This window comes from Ochotona princeps, chromosome 14, assembly GCF_030435755.1.
Source record: "Ochotona princeps isolate mOchPri1 chromosome 14, mOchPri1.hap1, whole genome shotgun sequence".
NCBI lineage: Eukaryota > Metazoa > Chordata > Mammalia > Lagomorpha > Ochotonidae > Ochotona > Ochotona princeps.
This window is the reverse complement of record NC_080845.1, coordinates 31,454,019-31,473,145: the sequence shown is the minus strand read 5'-3', so window position 1 is coordinate 31,473,145 and position 19,127 is coordinate 31,454,019. Positions and strand designations below refer to the sequence as shown.

Below are 19,127 nucleotides of genomic sequence, written 5' to 3'. Positions count from 1 at the left end.
AATTTAGAAGTTTCCTGTAAATCCCCCCCGGATTGAATGTCTCAGAAGGCGGGGCTCCCAGGACAGCCTCAGTTTACCCCGAGTCCCAGAATCTAGATCTGTGGTGGTGACAGCGGAGGTTCCCCAGGGGGCTTGGGGAAACTAAGGCAGGAGTAGGGGGTGGGTAGTGCACCAGGAACACGCAGACCGGGCTCGGCCTGATGCCTCCTTACACCCAGCTGCCCCTTCCCAGCCCCAAGCCAATCCCCCCCAAGCCCGGGCCCCTCCTCCACCGACTGCCCCGCCTGCCCCGCCCCCGACGTGCCCCGCATATTTTCCACGGAGCCGGGGTGTATGGGAGGAGTGGGGAGCCCTGACCAGGGCGCGCTCCCCGCCCCCACTCCCACCCGGGACGAGTCCCTTTCCTCCCATCCCCCGCCCTCACTCCCCTCCGCTCCCGGCGGACTCTCCTCCCCAGTGGGCCAACTTCACTCCAAATTTTCTTTTCTGCCCTTTTTTGGGCTCTTTCCCCGTGGGGAGGCGGGGCTGGATTGGGACGGGGAAGGCGGGGGCGAAGAGGTGGGTGGTGGTGGTGAGAGAATCACGGAGCTGCGGGTCTCGGCAGGACGCGACTGAGGGGCCAGCCCATCCCCGGCGACCGAGGTCCCCCTCCCGAGCACGGCTCTGGGGTTCCGGGGCTCGGGGCGCAGGGCTGTTGGGTTTCTCTCGGGGTGGGGTGGGGGAGAGGAAGCGGAAAGCCACCCCGGGGGAGGGAGGTGGTGGGGAGAGCCGAGGCGCGGGCAGTCAGCAGCCCGTGGCGCGGTGCGCTCTGCCTCCCACCCCAGTACAAGGAGCACCCAGCTTGGGTTTTTGTGGGCGGGCTGGAGACCATGGGGAGGGGGCGCGGAAAAGCATTCCGAGCGGCTAGCTACCTACTCACTAGCTATGGGTTGAGTACCGTCTGACGTCCCTATGTGCCCCACACTTCGTGAGGGTCGCCAGGTCGTTCACCCAGAAGCCGGAGCAGGACCCCTGGGGAGGATCAAGCGCCCCCCCCCACACACACACACTTCTTCACATTCACTTAATCCTGGAAAGTCACCTTTCTACAAAGTCATCCTTGCACAGGGGCCAGGCTAATGGCTGTGAAGTTCAGTGTTCGTGTTTGCGCTGCCGAGGCGTACACTCCTCTTTACCAAATGGGCTACCTCCTTTCTCGGGTGATGGGGCCTTGGCCCTGCACCCCCAGCTCGTTTATTCATTCAAGTATCCCTCCACACTTCTGCCAACGATCTCTTTAAAAAGTTAATACCCACAAGATCAAAACTCCTCCCTTCATCCCTCCCCCGCCTTTGAGCATAAAAAAAAAAAATCTACATTTCTTAATATGGTATAGAAGGCCCTTTGTTTTGGCCCCTGCTTGGCTCAGCAGCTTCATCTGCCGTCATGCCCAGCCGCACCCCCAGCCCTCACTGCAACCTTGCCGCTGATAAAGTCCGGAGCAGGCAACAGCCCTGTTTCCCCCTAAAGCTTTCCCCGCCAGGGACACATTCTGTTACCGCTGAAAGTGCCCTTCGCTCAGGTTGGTTCCTGACAGCCTTTAAGCGTCCACTCAGATGTCAGCATTTGCACACTGTCCACTGGGTGACTGTCTTGGTGCAGGCGACACACACACACACACACACTGACTCATGCTTGGATCCGACATGTCTGTCTCATGCAGCACTTCTTGCTCTCAGAATCCCTGATGCCTGGAGCAGTTATTGCAGGTTCCAAAGGGCTTTCATTGACGTGTCTTCTGCCTAATAGGACTTGTTAGATGAAGATGGAAATGGCACAGTGACTGAAGCTGTTGCTAAGCACTGCCTATATCCAGAATGCTGATTTGGGTCCCGGCTGCTCCACTTCCAATCCAGTTCCCTGTTAATGTGCCTGGGAAAGCAGCAAAGAGGGTCCAAGTGCTTGGGCTGCTGTCACCCATCTGTGTGAGAGACCTGCAGGAAGCTCCTAACCGCTGCCTCTGCCTGGCCCAGCCCTGGCTCTTGAGGCTATCTGGAGAGTGAATCAGCACATGGAAGATCCTTCCCACTCTCTTTGGCTCTCCCTCTTTCTCTGTTGTTTTGCCTTTCAGCAGAGCTAAATCTTGGCAGCCAGCACTGTGGTGTAGCGGGTTAAACCATCTTCTAGCATGCCAACATCCCACATGGGTGCTGTTAGAGCCCTGGCCGATCCAGTTTGGCTTCCTGCTGATGTACCTGGGAAAACAGCAGAGGACGGCCCAAATCCTTGACCCCTGCAGTCAGGTTGAGACCCACATCGCTGGCTCCCAGTCAAGGACTGGTCCAGTTCTGGATGTGGCAGCCATTGGAGGAGTGAACCAGATAGATGATTGCTCTGCTCTCCCCCTCTCTCTCTGAAATTCTGACTTTGAAGTAAAATAAATCCTTTTTAAATCAATTCATCAAAAATAGCAAAAACAAACCTATTACATATAAGCCATGCTAAACTTGCCCCAGGTTACTAAGAATATTGTAGTGCTTGCATTTTGGCAAATCACTTTCATATCCTGCTTAATAGTTGGAATCTCGGGGCCAGCACGGTAGCCTAGTGGCTGAAGTCCTCACCTTTAGTGTCAGGATCCCATGTGGGCACCGGTTCCAATCCCAGCAATGCAGCTTCCCATCCAGCTCCCTGCTTGTGGTCTGGGAAAGCAGTCAAGGATGGTCCAAATCCTTGGGACCCTGCATCTGCGTGGGAGACCCACAAGAAGCTCCGGGCTCCTGGCTTCAGATCGGCTCAGTTCTGGCCATTGCGGTCATTTGGGGAGTGAATCAATGGACAGAATATCTTCTTGTTCTCTCTCTTCTCCTCTCTGTTTATCTGACTTCCCAACAACAACAAAAAATCTCTTAAAAAATAGGTGGAGTCTCAGAATCTACTTCTGCATTCAATCTGTTGCTGTCTGTTAACAAGGAAAATTCAATCTCACACAGCTATGTAACTGATACACACACACAGAGACAATAACATTTTCAAATAATTGTGCATATTCTTTGACACTATATAAAAACTTGCAAGGATAATAATTTCTTAAGAATTGGTTGCCGGGCCCGGCGGCGTGGCCTAGCGGCTAAAAGTCCTCGCCTTGAAAGCCCCGGGATCCCATATGGGCGCCGGTTCTAATCCCGGCAGCTCCACTTCCCATCCAGCTCCCTGCTTGTGGCCTGGGAAGGCAGTTGAGGACAGCCCAATGCATTGGGACCCTGCACCCACATGGGAGACCCGGAAGAGGTTCCAGGTTCCCAGCTTCGGATTGGCGCGCATTGGCCCATTGCGGCTCACTTGGGGAGTGAATCATCGGATGGAAGATCTTCCTCTCTGTCTCTCCTCCTCTGTGTATATCTGGCTGTAATAAAATAAATAAACCTTTTTTTAAAAAAAAAATTGGTTGCCATATGGGACCTAAAATCATATCATTGCCCTTTTTATATCATCTCACATCAAAATTCATTGGTCTGGGCCCTGTGCAGTAGCCTATTGGCTGAAGTTCTTACCTTGCTTGTGCTGGGATCCCATTTGGGTGCTAGTTCATATCCTGGCGGATTTCCCTTCCAAGTGCCTGTTTGTGGCCTGGGAAAGCAGTGGAGGATGGCCCAAGGCCCTGGGATCCTGCAACCATGTGGGAGACCAGAAGATGCTCCTGGCTTCAGATTGGTTCAGCTCTGGCTGTTGCAGCCATTTGGGGAAGTAAACCAGGGGATGGAAGATTTTTCTCTCTGTCTCTCCTTGTCTCTGTAAATCTGCTTTCCAATAAAAAAAAAAAAACTAACTTAAAAAAAATCCATCGGTTTGTGCTGCTCTTTAAGAACGTCTTTTATCTGTGTGTAGTTTTGCAACATCATACATCCTCATTTGGAAAATCTGGATTCACTGAACTATGCTGATCTTCCAAATGTTGACACTTTTCCTTACAGTGTAAGTTATCACACTACTGTACTTAGGCAAGTGTTACACTGCAGGGAGAAAAGACGCTAATAGCTGGTGGGCATACTATGTCTGGTTAATGCCAAATTTTTGTTAACTATACCAGTGTACCAGCATAGCTGTCTATTCCATTTTATTTTTCTTCTTCTTTTTTAATATGTGTGAGACAGATGCCTGTGTGCCAGCAGACAGGGTCTGGGGACCCACCGTGAGCATGTGTGGGCCCTGTGTAGCAGGCAGCGCCCTAAGCTGGCACAGCACACCACGAGAGGACCAGGCTTGGGGATCTGGGTGCTAGCAAGAATGGGGGCTGTGGATTGCTCAGAGAAGTGGGTCTGGAGATGTGTGGGAGGGAGGACTGCTGAGGGAGAATGTGACTGGTAAAGAGTGACTTCTGGGGGACTTCCAACAAGGAAGGTTACTACACTTGCAAGTAAACAAGGGGGCTGAGACTAGGTGGTTTAGAGAGGGAAATTGGAGGACCTTTCAGGGTCAAACCGATATGCCTGTCCATGTGGGAGGCCTGAACTGGACTGGTTGATATTGACCACTGCCTACCAGTGCATTTAAAAAGCCATGGCTAAAGGCCTACCTAGTAGGGGTAGACCCTAGTACCCGCCAGTGAGTGTCAGGGCAGAATGTGTACCATGTTAGGCTGGGCCATGACACTAGCCAGCTCATGAGAGAACTGGGTCTAGGAGCAGATTCTGTGGGAGATCATGGGCTCACCCCTGCGGGGCTGCCATATCAGCTGGTTTGCTCAAGGGCTAGGTGTTGTGATGGGCTGAGATAGGCATGACCATGTAACTCACCAACACTCATGGGCACTGGGGTTGGGAACAGGCTAGCTGGTCCAGGCTGAAGTACCCAAAGTTGCACCCAAAAATTGAGTGTGAGGGGCCAGGTTGCAACATCCACAAGCACAAATAAAGGCTCACACTGGGGGAGCAGTCTGTGCTGGGTAAGGGCTTAGCACACATTGGCACATGTGAAAGCTGGGTCTGAGAGTGAGCCTGGAGGGGGAACTTCGAGTATTCCCCTAGTGGGCCCTCACTTTCATTGTTAAGCATGTGAGTCAGTGCTGGGTGTTGGTCAGGCCGGGCGAGGCTTCTTCACTTATCAACAGGTGTGTGGGTTGGCTCTTGGAGTTGGACATGGCAGGACCAGGGCAAATCACAGCTCATTGGCATGCACAAGAGCCAGGAGGGGTGTAGGCCATGCCAGGCTAAGCTAGGCTATCATATCTACTGGTTTGCATAAAAGCCAGGGATGGGGGTTTGCTGGGCAAGGCTAGGTTGCAGCACCCACCAGCAATAATTGGGACTGGGGGTGGGCTGGGCCAGGTCAGGCTGTAGCATCTGATGGCAAAGGCCAAGACAGGCAATGGGTTATGTCAGGCTGGGTCAGAGCAACTGCCAGCACACACAAGATCTGTGGCACCACCAGCATGTGCAAGCTTGGTCAGAGAGCTAAGAGTATTCCCAGCTGCAGTTCCTGAATAGGGTGATGAACTAGGCTGAACATGGCTATAGTATCCCTTGGCATGGGTATAGACTGAATCTGGCATGTGCCAGACTGGGCCAGACTCCAGCACCCATTGATACTTGCAAGAGACAGGGTAGGGCCTGGCATGGTGGCCTAGCAGCTAAAGTCGTCGCCTTGAATGCGCTGGGATCCCATATAGTTCCTGGCTCCTGGCTTCAGATCGGCAAAAGCACCAGCCATTGTACTCACTTGGGAAGTGAATCATCTGACAGAAGATCTTCCTCTCTGTCTCTCCTCTTCTCTGTATATCTTTGTAATAAAAATCAATAATCTTTGAGAAAACAAAAAAAGAGACAGGGTAGGTGTAGGATGAGCTGGGCTGGGTCTCGGCATGCACTGACAGTTGGGTTTAGTGGTAGACCAGGCATGGCTGGGCTGTAACACCCAACACAATAACAGCTGGAATGGCCATGGGAAGGTCAGTCAAGGCCACTGTACCTTCTAGGACAGGAGGTGGGCCTTGTCAGGCTGGGACAATAACTCACTGGTGTGTGTGAGATCTACAACTTGGAGGTGGCCTGATAGAGCTTGGGGTGCTCCTCTGTCAGACTGCAATCCCTGCAGATGAGAGCAAGAACTAACCCTGGGAGCAGCCAAGATAAGGCCAGCCAGATTACGGTATCCGCTGGTATTTGTGTGACTCGGGTCTGGGGGCAGGCCAGGCTGGGCCGGTTCACAACACCCACTGACAGATGTGAGAATCAGGATGGCTTGTAGGACTTGTTGGGTCACAACATCAGCCAATACACTTTAGGGCCAGGACTGGGGGCAAGCCAGACCAAGCTGGGCTACAGCACCCCCTGGTGATTGCCAAGGTGAGGTAAGCCATGCCAGACTGGGCCGCAGCTTCCATCAGCACAAGTAAGACCAAGGATGTGGGCAAGCCCAGTAGGGGAGCTGCAGGGGCATCTCTGTTGGACTACTTCTCTCACTGGTGAGGATGAGAGCTGAGACTGGAGGAAGACCAGGCCGGACAGGATTACAAAGCCCATTGGCCTGCATGTGAGCAGATTTAGGGGGATAGCCAGGCTAGGCTGAGCAACCACATCTACTGGTCCATGCAGGATCCAGAGTAAGTGCAGGTTGGTCGGGCTTTGCTGTAGCCATCAGCTGGCAGGTGCTGGGAATGAGGGCAAGTCCTGCCAGGCTATACTATAGAACCTCTTGGAATGAGCAAGATCTGGGGCTGGGAGTGGGTCTATTAGGAAAACGTCGGTACCTCTCTGATGGGCTGCAGCTCCCATCGGTGAGCATGGGAACCAGAATGGGGACAGGCCTGGCTGGACAGGTGGATTGTACCTGCCAGTATGAGTATTGGCTGGTGAGTGGGGCTGGTTGGGCTGAGCTAGGCTCCGATGCTTTTTGATGTTTACAGGAGCTGAACAGCATGCAGGACCTGCCTGTTGCACATACCGGCAAGTCCTGGGGGCCAGTCGGGTGGGAGTTATTGGGAGTTGCTCCAACCTGCTCAAGCCCACTGCAGTTCCTGTGAGTATGTGTGAGAGCTAAGTGTGTGGTGGGCATGGTTAGGCTGGGCCACAGCATTCATTACTTTATATGTGAGATGGGACTGGGGACAGAACTGACCAGGTAACACTGTGTGTGTATGCTGATGTGGGTAATGGACTGAGCTGGACTCTGCATCGGCTGGCATTGGCACAACAGGAGTCAGGTTGGGGTGACCTGTGGTGAGGTTTCTTTGGAGACTCTCACAATTGGATCATTGGATTTGAAACTCCAACCACAGTGAAAATCACAGGGTCGTGGAATGCATGCGTCAGAATTGGGTTTCCACAAATGCTGAGGTCTGTACAGTGGATGGCATGCCCAGATGCTCAACTAGTTCATTGAGGCCTGCTAAGGAAGTCTAGTACGATGTAGGCTAGAACAAATTGGACAGCTATCCCAGTCAAGCTTTGACAGCAAGTATCTGGGCGAATCGAGACTCCAAGGTGGACTATGTGGGCAAACAGATCTTGGAAGGATTTCATTAACCTTGGAGCAATGAAATCAACAGCACCTCAGAACTATTGAAACCACTTAAGCAGTACCCTCAGAACATGCTCCACATCGGAGACTCTGGAATGACATCGGGTGGCTGTACCCCATTCCTGGGTACTGATGCGGTTGGGCTGCTGGGAGTGGCCCTCTCCCATTCTCTCCCCATTTTCCCCAGACACAGGAAGAAACAATGTTGGAAACAGTTGTCTCATCCATTTTCCTCCATTCCTTGACCCTCCCCACTAATTGATGGCCCACATGGGCATATATCCTTAACTATGTAAACATTAACAAAAATAAAACAAATTTACTAAGAAATTTAAAACCAATAATCACATACCTTAATAACACAATTCATCAAAGCTTTAAGTTTTAAATTTTGGGATGCTGTGAAATTCATGAGGGCAAATGTAAGTTTTCTAAAATCTGAATTTTCACTTAAAAGCTCAAGCTCTCATCAGCAACACATACTATCAGACTTTCCCTAAAATGATACACTATGTTCCTTAAAAATTTTTTTTGAAACTTATTTATTTGAAAGGCAGAGTTACAGAGAGAAAAGGCTGATTCACTCCCTAAACTGCTGCAACAGCTAGAGCCAGGCTGAAGTCAAGAGCCAGCAGCTCCTTCTGGGTTTCTCGGTCTTCCATGTGGGCACAGGGGCCAAGCACTCGACCTGTCCTCTGGCTTTCCCAGGTGCAGAGAGCTTGACTGGAAGTGGAGCAGATGGGACTCGAGTTAGTGCTTGTGTGGATGTTAGTGGTGAAGGCCACAGGTTAGCCTGCTGTACTACAGTGCTGCCGCCCCCAACCCAGGAATCATGGTTTGCCAGTTGGTCCTTCTTTTGAGTGAATGTAGTAAAGCTGCTAATTCTGGTCACAGCTCTAAGAATGACCCCATATGTACTTTCCTTAAGAAAGCTAACATCCTTTGGGGCCTGGCATGATAGCGTAGTGGTTAAAGTCCTTGCCTTGCATGCACCAGGATCCCATATGGGCGCGGGTTCTAATCCCAGCGGCCTTGCTTCCAATCCAGCTCCCTGCTTGTGGCCTGGGAAGGCAGTCAAGTATGGCCCGGAGAATTGGGACCCTGCACCCACGTGGGAGACCTGGAAGAGCTCCTGGCTCCTGGCTTCGGACTTGCTCAGCTCCAGCCATTGCAGTCACTTGGGGAGTGAACCATTGGACGGAAGACCTTCCTGTCTCTCCTCCTTTCTGTATATCTGCCTTCCCACTAAAAATAAATAAATCTTAAAAAAAAAAAAAAAGCTAGCATCCTTTGATATGCAACCACCTGCTTCATACAGAGTTCCCTGGTTGCCAGACAATACTGAGAAGTTTTTGTTTGTTTGTTTGTTTTTGTGCAGGGTTTGAGCTGCAGGTTATCCTTTACTATCTCATGGAGGACATCCTTTTTCAAAAAAAAAAAAAATATAAAAATCTTTTATTGGAAAGTCAGATTTACAGAGAGGAGGAGAGACAGAGAGAAAGATATTCCCCAAGTGGGTGCAACAAGTGGAACAGCTGGGATACAAGCCAGCACCCATATAGGATCCTGACGTATATAAGACGAGGACTTGGGCCACGAGGCTACGGCACTGGGCCTATGTAGGACATTCTTAAGTGAAGCTGGCACTTCTTAGTTGTCAATGCCTGGTGGCAAAGAACACAATGACTATCAACCAGTACAGTTTGGGGCCACTGTCTTCATCTGTGCTAACACAATTTCATCCATTAATTTTAAAAACGTATTTCTTTGAAAGGTTTAGAGAAATCTCATCCTTTGGATCACTCCCCAAACAGCCACACAGTGGTCAGGGCTGGACCAGACTGAAGCCAGGAGCTTAGGAAGCCATATGGGCTTGAGGACCACATCTGAGGGATTGATGGCTTAATGGGGATTATAGCCTCGACAATAGGCTCCTGAGGCGTCACCAAGCAAGAGATGCATGAGTGGCCACAGTTCCTGAGCACTGGCAGGGCAGTAGTGGCAGGTGTTAGCAGTTATTTTGGGCTCACAGTTGGAACTACTATTAGGCCAAGGAAGTTGTAAAAAGGGACTTGACCTCTAAGGTCCTCAACTCACTATGCTATGACATTGAATCTGGGGTTAGAGAGCCACAGCAGTATGTGTTGGGGTTGTTAGTCCTTTGCGTCAGAGAGGTGATAAAACATCTCCATTTCCCAGTGCTCAACACGGATAGGGCTTTGTAAATATTGACTCAATGAATCACAGGTGACAGGTGTGATGGCAGGAAGCTGGCATCATCCCCATGGGCTGGCCCTGGGAGGGCAAAGCTGCTTCATCTCCTATAAACTTGCACTGGGTAGGGGAAATCAGGTGTCCAGAGTAACAGCAGGTGGGGAGTTGGGTTCTGCTTGGAGAGGAAGAGCAAAGAGGAAATGATACACTGACAAGCAGGCCTGGCAAAAAAGTCACTCGTAAAACAGTGGCTGACCGGAGTGTTGCCACGGTGAGTCTTGAAGCACGCTCGGGACTCAAAGCCCCAGCACCCTAACACCTTCCACTCGGGGAGCCCTGCCACGGAACTGTAAGGTCTCAAATGGAGGGCCAGCTTTTTCTGGTCTTTATTCTAGTACCACTCCAGGCAGGAGTGGCTTGGGCTGGCTCTAAGCAGGTTCAGGGTGGATTTTTTGCTTGCCAAATGCTTCAGCAACTGACTAATTCTAACCTGAGCTTTCCTGGGCAGACACTTGTATTCTGTAGGCTTATTACTTTTAGCAAAGCTGCTTTTGAAAATTTAAATTCATCCTGGGGATGGAATTTGTTGACACCCCAAGTAGTTCCGATGAGCAGTGCTGGGGCTGGCGCTGTGGCACATTATATTAATCTTCTGCCTGTAAGTGTTGGCATCCCATAATGGTGCCAGGCCGAGTCCTGGCTGCTCCCATTTCCCATCCATCTCCCTGCTAATGTGCCTGGGAAAGCAGTGAAAGGTGGTCCAAGTCTTTGCACGGCTGCACCTATGACAGACCCAGAAGGAGTTCCTGGTTCCCACGTTTGAATTGGCTCAGTTCTGGCTGTTACAGCCATTTGAGAAGTGAACCAGTGGATAGAAGATCTCTACCTCTACTTTTCTCCATACTTCTTTCAACTAAAAATAAAATAAATCTAAAAACAAGAAAAAAGATTCTGGGAGCCACCAAGCACAGATGTGGCTGCTGTTCCAGCAATGGGCTGACACTCTGAGAGGCGGAGCTGCTGGCTGGTGAGGTAGGAACCCCAGGAGCACAGCCCCATGACACTTCTCTGCCCAACCTCCCCACTAGGATGAGCTGAGCAGCCTCAGGCAAACTGCTCCCGCCTGACTGCGGCCCATTTGGCTGAACAGGCTGGAGGACTCACTCAATCCCACTCTGCCACCTGTGCTGGGAGGGCCCTCCTGTCTCCTTAGGAAACCAGGCTATAGAAGTAGGTGGAATCACCTTTATTGGAGCATCACCTGTTTGGGGCTTACAACCCTGCAGCCCCTGGAGGTGGTGGGGGTGCAGGGCAAGGAGTATCAAAAAGCAAGAGCAGACTTGATGAGGCTGTGGGGCCCAGCTGCAAGCTGCCAGCGGCACAGAGGGCTGGGTCCTGGAAGGTTCCGACCAAGGTGCAGCAGCGCTAGTAATACTCTTGGGGCGTTAATACTCTGGGAGAGGGCAGGCAGGCACTTGGGGGCCCGAGGGCACAAAGGCACTTGGAATCAGGGCAGGGACTGGCGTGTGCAGTGGGACTGGGCAAGGCCAGGCCCAGGGTTTGGCAGGCACTTGGAGCAGTGCTGGGGTTGGGTGGGTCGGGCCCTGACAGCCCAGAAGGCTTTGGTAGTGGCAGGCACAGTCTCTGGGCTGGATCTGCATTAATTAGAAGCAGCTAATGCTCGTCTCGAAGCTCGGAGGGCAGGAACTTGTATTGCTGCTGCCGGATCTGAGCCAGCTTCTTCCGCGCCTCTTCTAGCTCTCGCTCCTTCCGCAGCATCTCTTCCTGCGCTGCAATGATCTGCAGGATTGGCAGTTGGGTAAAGTCAGCACCCTGGGGGTGCTGGGTGGATGGGACAGCACGTAAAGCAGGGCTGCCTTCCCAACAGAGTAAGTGGATTGAAAACTCACCTGGGCAATGCCCCCGACCATCTTCTCCTTCACCACCACTGTCTCGTTCTCCTGGTCTTCAAAGGCTGCAGCCTTCTGGGCCGCCTTCACCAAGTTGTCTGAGGCGCGCTTCACTGCGTTGCCAGCAGCCTGGGTGGGGGGAAAGCAGCAGGAGGTGAAAACTAGAGGTGAGGCGAGGGGGATCCCCAGCTCCCAGAGTCCCGGATCCAATCCTAGCTTTAGGGATGAAGTTTAAAGTGGCATAGCTGAAGGCCAGGGCAGGGCTCCTCACCTGAAGCCGTTTCATGGCCTCGGAGTCCTGGTCAGCCTTGACTTTGCAGGCCACAAGAAGCTGGGCGGTGGAGGCGGCGACCTGCTTGGCAGATGAGATGAGCTTCTCCTGACTGGCATGACCCTGGACAGCTGCGTTGGCGGCCTCGCACAGGTTGTTGGTGGCTGCGGCCACCATCCTGGCCTAAAGTAGGGGCAGTTCCATGAAAACGTGCCTCTCGTCCCAGTCAACGCCTGCTCCCAAACCCACACAGATGCAGTAGGTATTATACACTCACAGCAGAAATGAGGCCCTGGGACCACTGTCCGTCGTCCAGTGCATTGGCTGGAATGGCGCCCACCTGCGGAGGGACAAGAATCTGCTTAGCCCTCTGCTGACCCTGCTTCAAGCAGAAAGAAAACACGGTATACCCATACCACGGAATATCACTCAGACACAAAAACCAATGAAAACTTATCATTTGCAACAAAATAGACCCCGCTGGAAACCATTATGCTTAGTGAAATAAGCCAGTCCCAAAAACACAAATATCATATGTTCTTCCTGATTTGTGATAACCAAAGCACGTGATCTCTGTGAGAATTAGCTGCTGTATACAGGGCAGGATTTCCATTTTCATTTTAGTATACTTTGATTTTATGTAATCTTATTTTTTTCTTTTCTCTCCTTTACTTGCTATGTCATGATGCCGTTAAATACTGAAAAGTTAAACTTGTGCTGTGTGGTGCATAAATATGCTACTGTAGTAACTTTGGAAAAATAATAAAGGAGGAAATGGGAGAATGGTTTTGCTTCTAAGAATATACTGTGGGGGGAAAAAAGGTAGAAACATTGAAAAAAAAAAAAGAAAGAAAGAAGCTTCTTGGCTAGGGCTGCAGCAGGTGGGGAGAACGAGGTGCCTGCCCTGCCCCGATCCTCCCAAGTACTGAAGCCTTACCTTGCCCTGGGCCACCAGTTCCCTCTGGGCAGCAGAAGCAGCCTTCACCAGTGCGCTGGTGGCCGCAGCAATGGACTTGGCAGCTTCTAGTATCTGCTCCTCAAAGTTGAGGGACTCGTCTGCCTCCTACAGGGAAGGGACAGCTGCTGAGGGAGAGATGCAAAAGCAGAGGGCGCTGCAGGGGATACTCTGCCACAGTGAGGGTGGCGGGGGCAGCAGGGCTGACCTTGGGCTTGGCTCGTGGCTTCAGCTGCTCTAGCTTCTTGGCTGCAGCCTCAATGGCAGCTGCAGCTCCCAGGAGCTCATTCTCAGCAATGACTGTGGGATCCTCAGGGTCCACCCATTCTGTTCCTGGTGCAATGAGGCGAGAAGTGGAAGAGACAGGCAGAGCAAGAGGTTCTGACTGGGAGCACTGGGCAGTGTCTGCAGGCCCCAGTCCCCAACTGGGGGGCCTGAGGCTGAGGCCAGCCCAGAGCCATCTCGCCAGGAAGCAGGGCTGGCCCTGTGAGAGCGGCTTCCCTCACCCTGCCCTCCCAGCCCCTAGCTGGCCCTCACCCTTCATGGCCTCTGCAGCCTGGATCAGCTCAGTGACAGAAGCAGCCACACGCTTCGAGTGTCCTGTCAGCTGCTGCTTCAGTTCTGGACTTGGCTTCTGCAGTGTCTGGGAAGGGGCACAGAGCGTCTGATCCCAGGTTTGGCCCTAGTCTCTGCAGCGGGCACCCGTGCACCCAGCCCCAGCCCCACAGCACACCAACACCATGCTGTGCACACTCCATCTGGCCCACTGCCTGCATGTTGGAGATGGGCTCTGGCACTCACCGGCTGACAAGCAGCAAGGAGGAGGATGAAGTGAGAAGAAAGAAGAGATGACGAAGATGGAGAAGGGGGAGCTCAGATGGAGAGAAGGGAGACAAGAGAGCAGGAGGAAGAGGTGAGTGGGAGCACCGAAGATGGTCTAAATGGTGGGGTTCCCAGAGAGAGGGAGACTTGAAAATGGGAAAAGATTTGGAAAATCAGCTAGTGGGGAAGTGAGCAACAGGAGGTTTGCAGGGAGAGGGCCTGGGGCCAGAGCAAACAGTGCCCTCCCTTACCAGCAGGACATGGTCCAGCAGCTCCAGGTAGCCGTTGGCACACTCCCGGCCGTAGCGCAGGGCTCGTAGCCGCACGTCAGGGGCCACCTCTGGGTGGAAAGCTGCTTCCTGCCCCACAGAGTGGAAGGTTAGCTTCAGAGTCCCAAAGCCTGGCAGCTTCTCTCTCACCACCCTGTGCTCTGGGGTGCCACACTGTCAGCACTCCTACCTTGCAAGCCCGCAGCATATCTGCAATAGCACGACGACTCAGGTTGGCTGTGGCAATGACATCTTCCTGGCGGCAGGAATTGCCGGCAGCAACAGCCTTGGCTGTTGCCATGGTGATACCCTTGGTCATTCGGATAAAATCTTCTGGGGTGGAAGTCTTGGCAGGTGGCTCCGGGGAACAGAAAACCTGCGGGGGCAGAACAAGAAGCCTCAATGTGGAAGACAATGTGGTACTTCATACCTGTCCTATGTTCACTCGGCAAGCCACACGTCACAGCTAGTGTAACGGAAAGTAGCTGCTCATCCTTTCTGACCCAAGTGATTCCAATAGCTTGCTTTGTTTTTCTGAAATTGAAGCAGCTTTGGCTGGGCTTTTACTCCTAAAATAGAAGCCTTGAAGGAGTGGGGCCATGAGAAGGGTCTTAAGAGCTAAGACTGGGGGGCTGGCACTGTGATATAGTGCGTAAACCTGCTATCTGCCACGTCGGTATCCCATGAGTGCGGGTTCGAGTCCTGGCTTTTCTTCTTTCAATCCAGCTTTCCAACAATATTAATACACCTGGGAAAGCAGCAGAGAATGGACCAAGGTTTTGAGTCCCTGCTACCCACATGAGATCTGGATGGAGCTCCAGACTCCTGATTTTGGACTGGCTCAGCCCCAGCCACTGTGGCCACTAGGGAGTGAAGCAGCAGATCAAAGATCTTACCTGCTCTCTTTCTCTGTAACTCTATCTTTCAAATAAATAAATCTTAAAAGAGAGAGAGAGAAAGATACAGGTAACAAGGAGGATGTTGTAGTTAAGTGGTACGGCATGAATAACCAAGATGTCAAATGAGAAGGAATTAAAGAATGCTCTAGAATATAAGAATGGTTGAGAAAAGATCATCAAGATTTTAAATATCAGACCAATGGGTCTGGAATTTTACACAATATGCAAAAGTCATACAAATGTTTTCATACATTTGTTCAATCAATGTTCATTAGGGATTGGCTAAGTGGGGGTGGATTTTAGGTAGGTGGCTAACAATCTGGTTAGCAGGCCTGTGTCCTCTGTCAGAGCACCAGGTCTAACGCTCAGCGCTGACTCCTGATTCCTGACTCCAGTCTGCTGATGCAGACCTGGGGAGGTAATGTGGATGGCTCAAGCAGCTGGATTTCTGCTGCCCATGCTGACAGGCTACCTTGGGTTCTGGGTGCCTGGCTGCAGTCTGGCTCAGCCCTGGCTGCTGTGAGCATCTGGGGAACGAACCAGCATATGGAAGCTCTCTGTTCTATCCATCTGTTACTGCTATTAAAATATACTTAATAAAATAATAATAGGCTAGGGCCCGGCGGCGTGGCCTAGCAGCTGAAGTCCTCGCCTTGAAAGCCCCAGGATCCCACATGGGCGCCGGTTCTAATCCCGGCTGCTCCACTTCCCATCCAGCTCCCTGCTTGTGGCCTGGGAAGGCAGTTGAGGACAGCCCAATGCATTGGGACACTGTATGGAGGCCTGGAAGAGGTTCCAGGTTCCCGGCTTCGGATCGGCACGCATTGGCCCGTTGTGGCTCACTTGGGAAGTGAATCATCGGACGGAAGATCTTCCTCTCTGTCTCTCCTCCTCTGTGTATATCTGGCTGTAATAAAATGAATAAATCTTTTTAAAAATAATAATAATAGGCTAAAAAATGTTAAATCTGGGTTTCTGGCCTTAGGAGCTAAGTTCCTAGGAAATGCCATTTACTGAGATGGGAAGACTCAGGAAGGCTCTTAGGTTTGGAAGGCAGAAAGCTCATGTCCACCTTGAATGTGTCCAAGTAGATGTCGTAATTTAATAATCTGACCGGTAGGAGAGAGGACAGAGGTCGAGACAGAGCAGCGAACAAACAGGAAACTGGTATAGTAGCCAAAGGGCAGGAGTTACTGAAAGTCTGAACTGGAGGGCTAACTAGGGAAAGAGAGAAGGTGAGCAGAAAGGCTCTGCAGTGGTCTGGCTATGGGAAATGAGAACATGAGGGCAAGATGACTGAGGTGTCCTCTTCATCACCAGGTTATGCCCACTAGTCACAGGAAGTAGCACCCTGGAAGAGCCAACAGGTGTGGAGGCACTGCATGGAGGTATTATGTCAACCAGGCAACTGAAAAGAACTAAACTCAGAACTGGACAGCTAACATCTCAGTGATGTCAACCACGCAACTTACCAGAGCAGAGAACAGAAATCTCTATTTATACAATTCTGGAAACGTCTCTGCATTTACTTGGGCTGAAGGCCTAGAAGAGGCCATTGCATTAGCAACTAAGAGATCACTGGTGCCTAAAGAAAATGGGAAGATTGTGGTGAAAGAAGACAGCTGTCCAATGCTGGGGAGTAAAAAGGTGAGGAAGGGGAAGACGAGGCTGTGGTTCACTTAAGAGGCTGGAATGCAAGAGCAGAATGTGTGCCTGTGAACATGCGCAAAGCAAAGGTTCACAATCTAGCACAGTCCTGGGGAGGACTAGGCTCTAGACTCCAGCTCACCGCCAGCTCCTGCCGTATGTGCTCTGTGGTGGCCTCCAGGGCACGCGTGCCTTTGGTGGCCTCATCTTCCACGGCTTTCACTGTCTTGAGCAAGGATGTTACGTTGGTCACCATCACCTGTGGGTGTCAGAGGACTGGGGGTCATTTTAAAGACCAGGGGAGTGTGCATTAGCCCTGCCCTCTCATGTCGTTGCTTCACTTTCCACCAACCTTGGCAGAGTTCTTGAGCTGCCACACAGCAGGGTCATCCCCAACCTTGCCAGCTGCAGCCTTGGTTGCACTGATGAGGTCTCCCAAGGCCTTGGCCACGTCTTTGACTGCGTTGATCAGCACCACCTGGAAGGAAGAGAGGAGCCTCTGGTCTGAGGGAGGAAGAGGGGAACAGGAAGGAATTCTGGCCAGAATTAGCAGTGGCAGGTGTATACCTGGGTCTCGGGGTCCTCAGCCCCCAGGCTGGCTGCACCCAGCTTGACAACATCTGCGAGGCGGGTGATGGTGGCCACCGAGGACTGGGCAGCCTGGGCCAACTTCTCCTGGCTTCCGGCGGCGTTCTGCACCAGCACCTTGGTGTCCTCCACCAGCACCTTGGCAGTCTTCAGGATGCCCTCCCTGAGGGGGTCCAGCGTGTCAGCTCTGCTCCCATCTGCCCTTTGCCCTCCAGCTTGTCCAGTGTTCCCGAGCCAGGTTTGCTCTAAATAAACTCATGATACCTTGCCCTGTTCAAGCCACACGCCCCAGCCTGCCTGCCTCCTTCCCTTGGGTCAGCTTCTCTCCTCACCTGTGGTCAGCGAAAGTTTCGGCGCCCTCACGATTGAGGGTGCCAGCTGTGGCAAACATGATGGTGGTGTCGAGGTCGGCAATGATGCCAGACACAGCACTGGCTGCCGTGATGCAGGCCTGGGTGCCACGGTTCCCAGCCTGGAGGGCAGCAAGGACGTGAGAGACCTGGAGGAGGAAAAGTCACATGGTATAATGTGGAAGGGAAAGGTCACCCCTACCCATACGAAGGAAGGAGGGACAGGTGCCTGGGACTGGGGAGCAGGTCCCAGTGTACATGGACAAGCTCTGTCACCTTTTCGGAGACTCTCCGGGCACACTCAATGAGCTCCTTCTTGGTGTAGGCATCATTGGGGCTGCATTGCAGGGCACCTGCCTTGGTGACCAGAGCAGCACAGCCATGGCCCAACTCCTGCACCCGGTGCTTGATGTGGGCCCCTATCTGAAAAGACAGATGGAGTTTACAAGGGGCTCTTGGGGCATCTCTGCTGCGGTTGGAGGAGTCACTAAGGATGCAGGAAAAAACGTGGGGCTGGTGTTGTGGCATTTCAGGTAAAACTACTGCTGGCAATGGTGGCATTCCAAATGGGTGCCAGTTCGTGTCTGAGCTCTCCAATTCCAATCCAGCTCCCACCTTATGTGCCTGGGAAAGCAGCAGGATATGGAACCTGTATCCACATGTGAGACCCAGAAGCTTCTGGCTCCTGGCTTCAGCCTGGCTCAGCCCCAGGTTGTGGTCATTTGAGGAGTGAGCCAGAGAACAGAAGATTTTTATGTCTTTCCCTTTCTCTCTGTAATTCTGCCTTTCAAATAAACAAATAAATCTTTAAAAAAAATTCTCTTAAAAAAAGAAAATTTTTTTAAGATTTTATTATTTTTATTGAAAAGGCAGAAATACAGAGAAGAACAGAGACAGAGAGGAAGATCTTCCATCCATTGATTCACTCCCCAAGTAGCCGCAATGGCCGAAGCTGAGCCGATCCAAAGCCAGGAGCCAGGAGCATCTTCCGGGTCTTCCATGCGGGTGCAGGGCCCCAGTGCTCTGGGCCATCCTTGACTGCTTTCCCAGACCACAAGCAGGGAGCCGGATGGGAAGCAGGGCTGCCAGGATTAGAACCAGCACCCATTTGGGATCCCAGCGCGTTCAAGGTGAAGACTTTAGCTGCTAGGCTACTGTGCTGGGCCCCTCAAAAGAAAAAATTTTAAAAAAAAGTATGGGCCCAGCGCGATAGCTCAGTGACTAAACCCTTGTCTTGCACATGCCAGGGTCCCATGTGGACACCAGCTTGTATCCCAGCCATTCTGTTTCCCTTCCAGCTCCCTGCTTGTGGCCTGGGAAAGCAGTCAAGGATGATCCAAAGCCTTGGGACCCTGCACCTGCATGAAGACCTGGAGAAGAAGCCCCTGGCTCCTGGCTTCAGGTCAGCTCAGCTCCAGCTGTTGCACCTATTTGGGGAGTGAACCAGTGGATGAAGATCTTTCTCTCTGTATCTCCTTTACCCTGTTAATCTGTCTTTGTAATGAAAATAAATGTTTTTTAAAAAGCACAGAAAGAAAGGAAGAAACATGTATCACAGACTCCTGGAGCTGCCAGCACAGACTCTCTGGCTTCACATCCTTTAGGCAAGAGGTCACCTCCTACACACAGAAAATAATGGCCTGTCGGCACCAACTCAGTGGAGCGGGGCGAGGGCATATGCATCAGAGGCTGTGGCTTACAGCTT

General features: G+C 51.9%; 1 protein-coding gene across 2 annotated transcripts in view; it reads right to left on the bottom strand.

Moving 5' to 3' along the window:
- Positions 1 to 10,942: 10,942 nt before the first annotated feature.
- TLN1 (talin 1) overlaps positions 10,943 to 19,127 on the bottom strand; it is a 32,192-nt gene continuing 24,007 nt past the window's right edge. For both annotated transcript variants that reach the window (XM_058672727.1, XM_058672728.1), the window contains exons 45-58: positions 17,699 to 17,845; positions 17,405 to 17,571; positions 17,052 to 17,235; positions 16,837 to 16,962; positions 16,627 to 16,743; positions 14,129 to 14,314; positions 13,921 to 14,028; positions 13,385 to 13,490; positions 13,056 to 13,180; positions 12,830 to 12,955; positions 12,170 to 12,232; positions 11,893 to 12,075; positions 11,622 to 11,750; positions 10,943 to 11,511 (exon numbers count right to left, since the gene is read on the bottom strand). In XM_058672727.1, the coding sequence (XP_058528710.1) occupies positions 11,386 to 11,511; positions 11,622 to 11,750; positions 11,893 to 12,075; positions 12,170 to 12,232; positions 12,830 to 12,955; positions 13,056 to 13,180; positions 13,385 to 13,490; positions 13,921 to 14,028; positions 14,129 to 14,314; positions 16,627 to 16,743; positions 16,837 to 16,962; positions 17,052 to 17,235; positions 17,405 to 17,571; positions 17,699 to 17,845 (1,893 nt within the window). In that variant the 3' untranslated portion in view covers positions 10,943 to 11,385. The remainder of the gene's footprint in view (positions 11,512 to 11,621; positions 11,751 to 11,892; positions 12,076 to 12,169; positions 12,233 to 12,829; positions 12,956 to 13,055; positions 13,181 to 13,384; positions 13,491 to 13,920; positions 14,029 to 14,128; positions 14,315 to 16,626; positions 16,744 to 16,836; positions 16,963 to 17,051; positions 17,236 to 17,404; positions 17,572 to 17,698; positions 17,846 to 19,127) is intronic.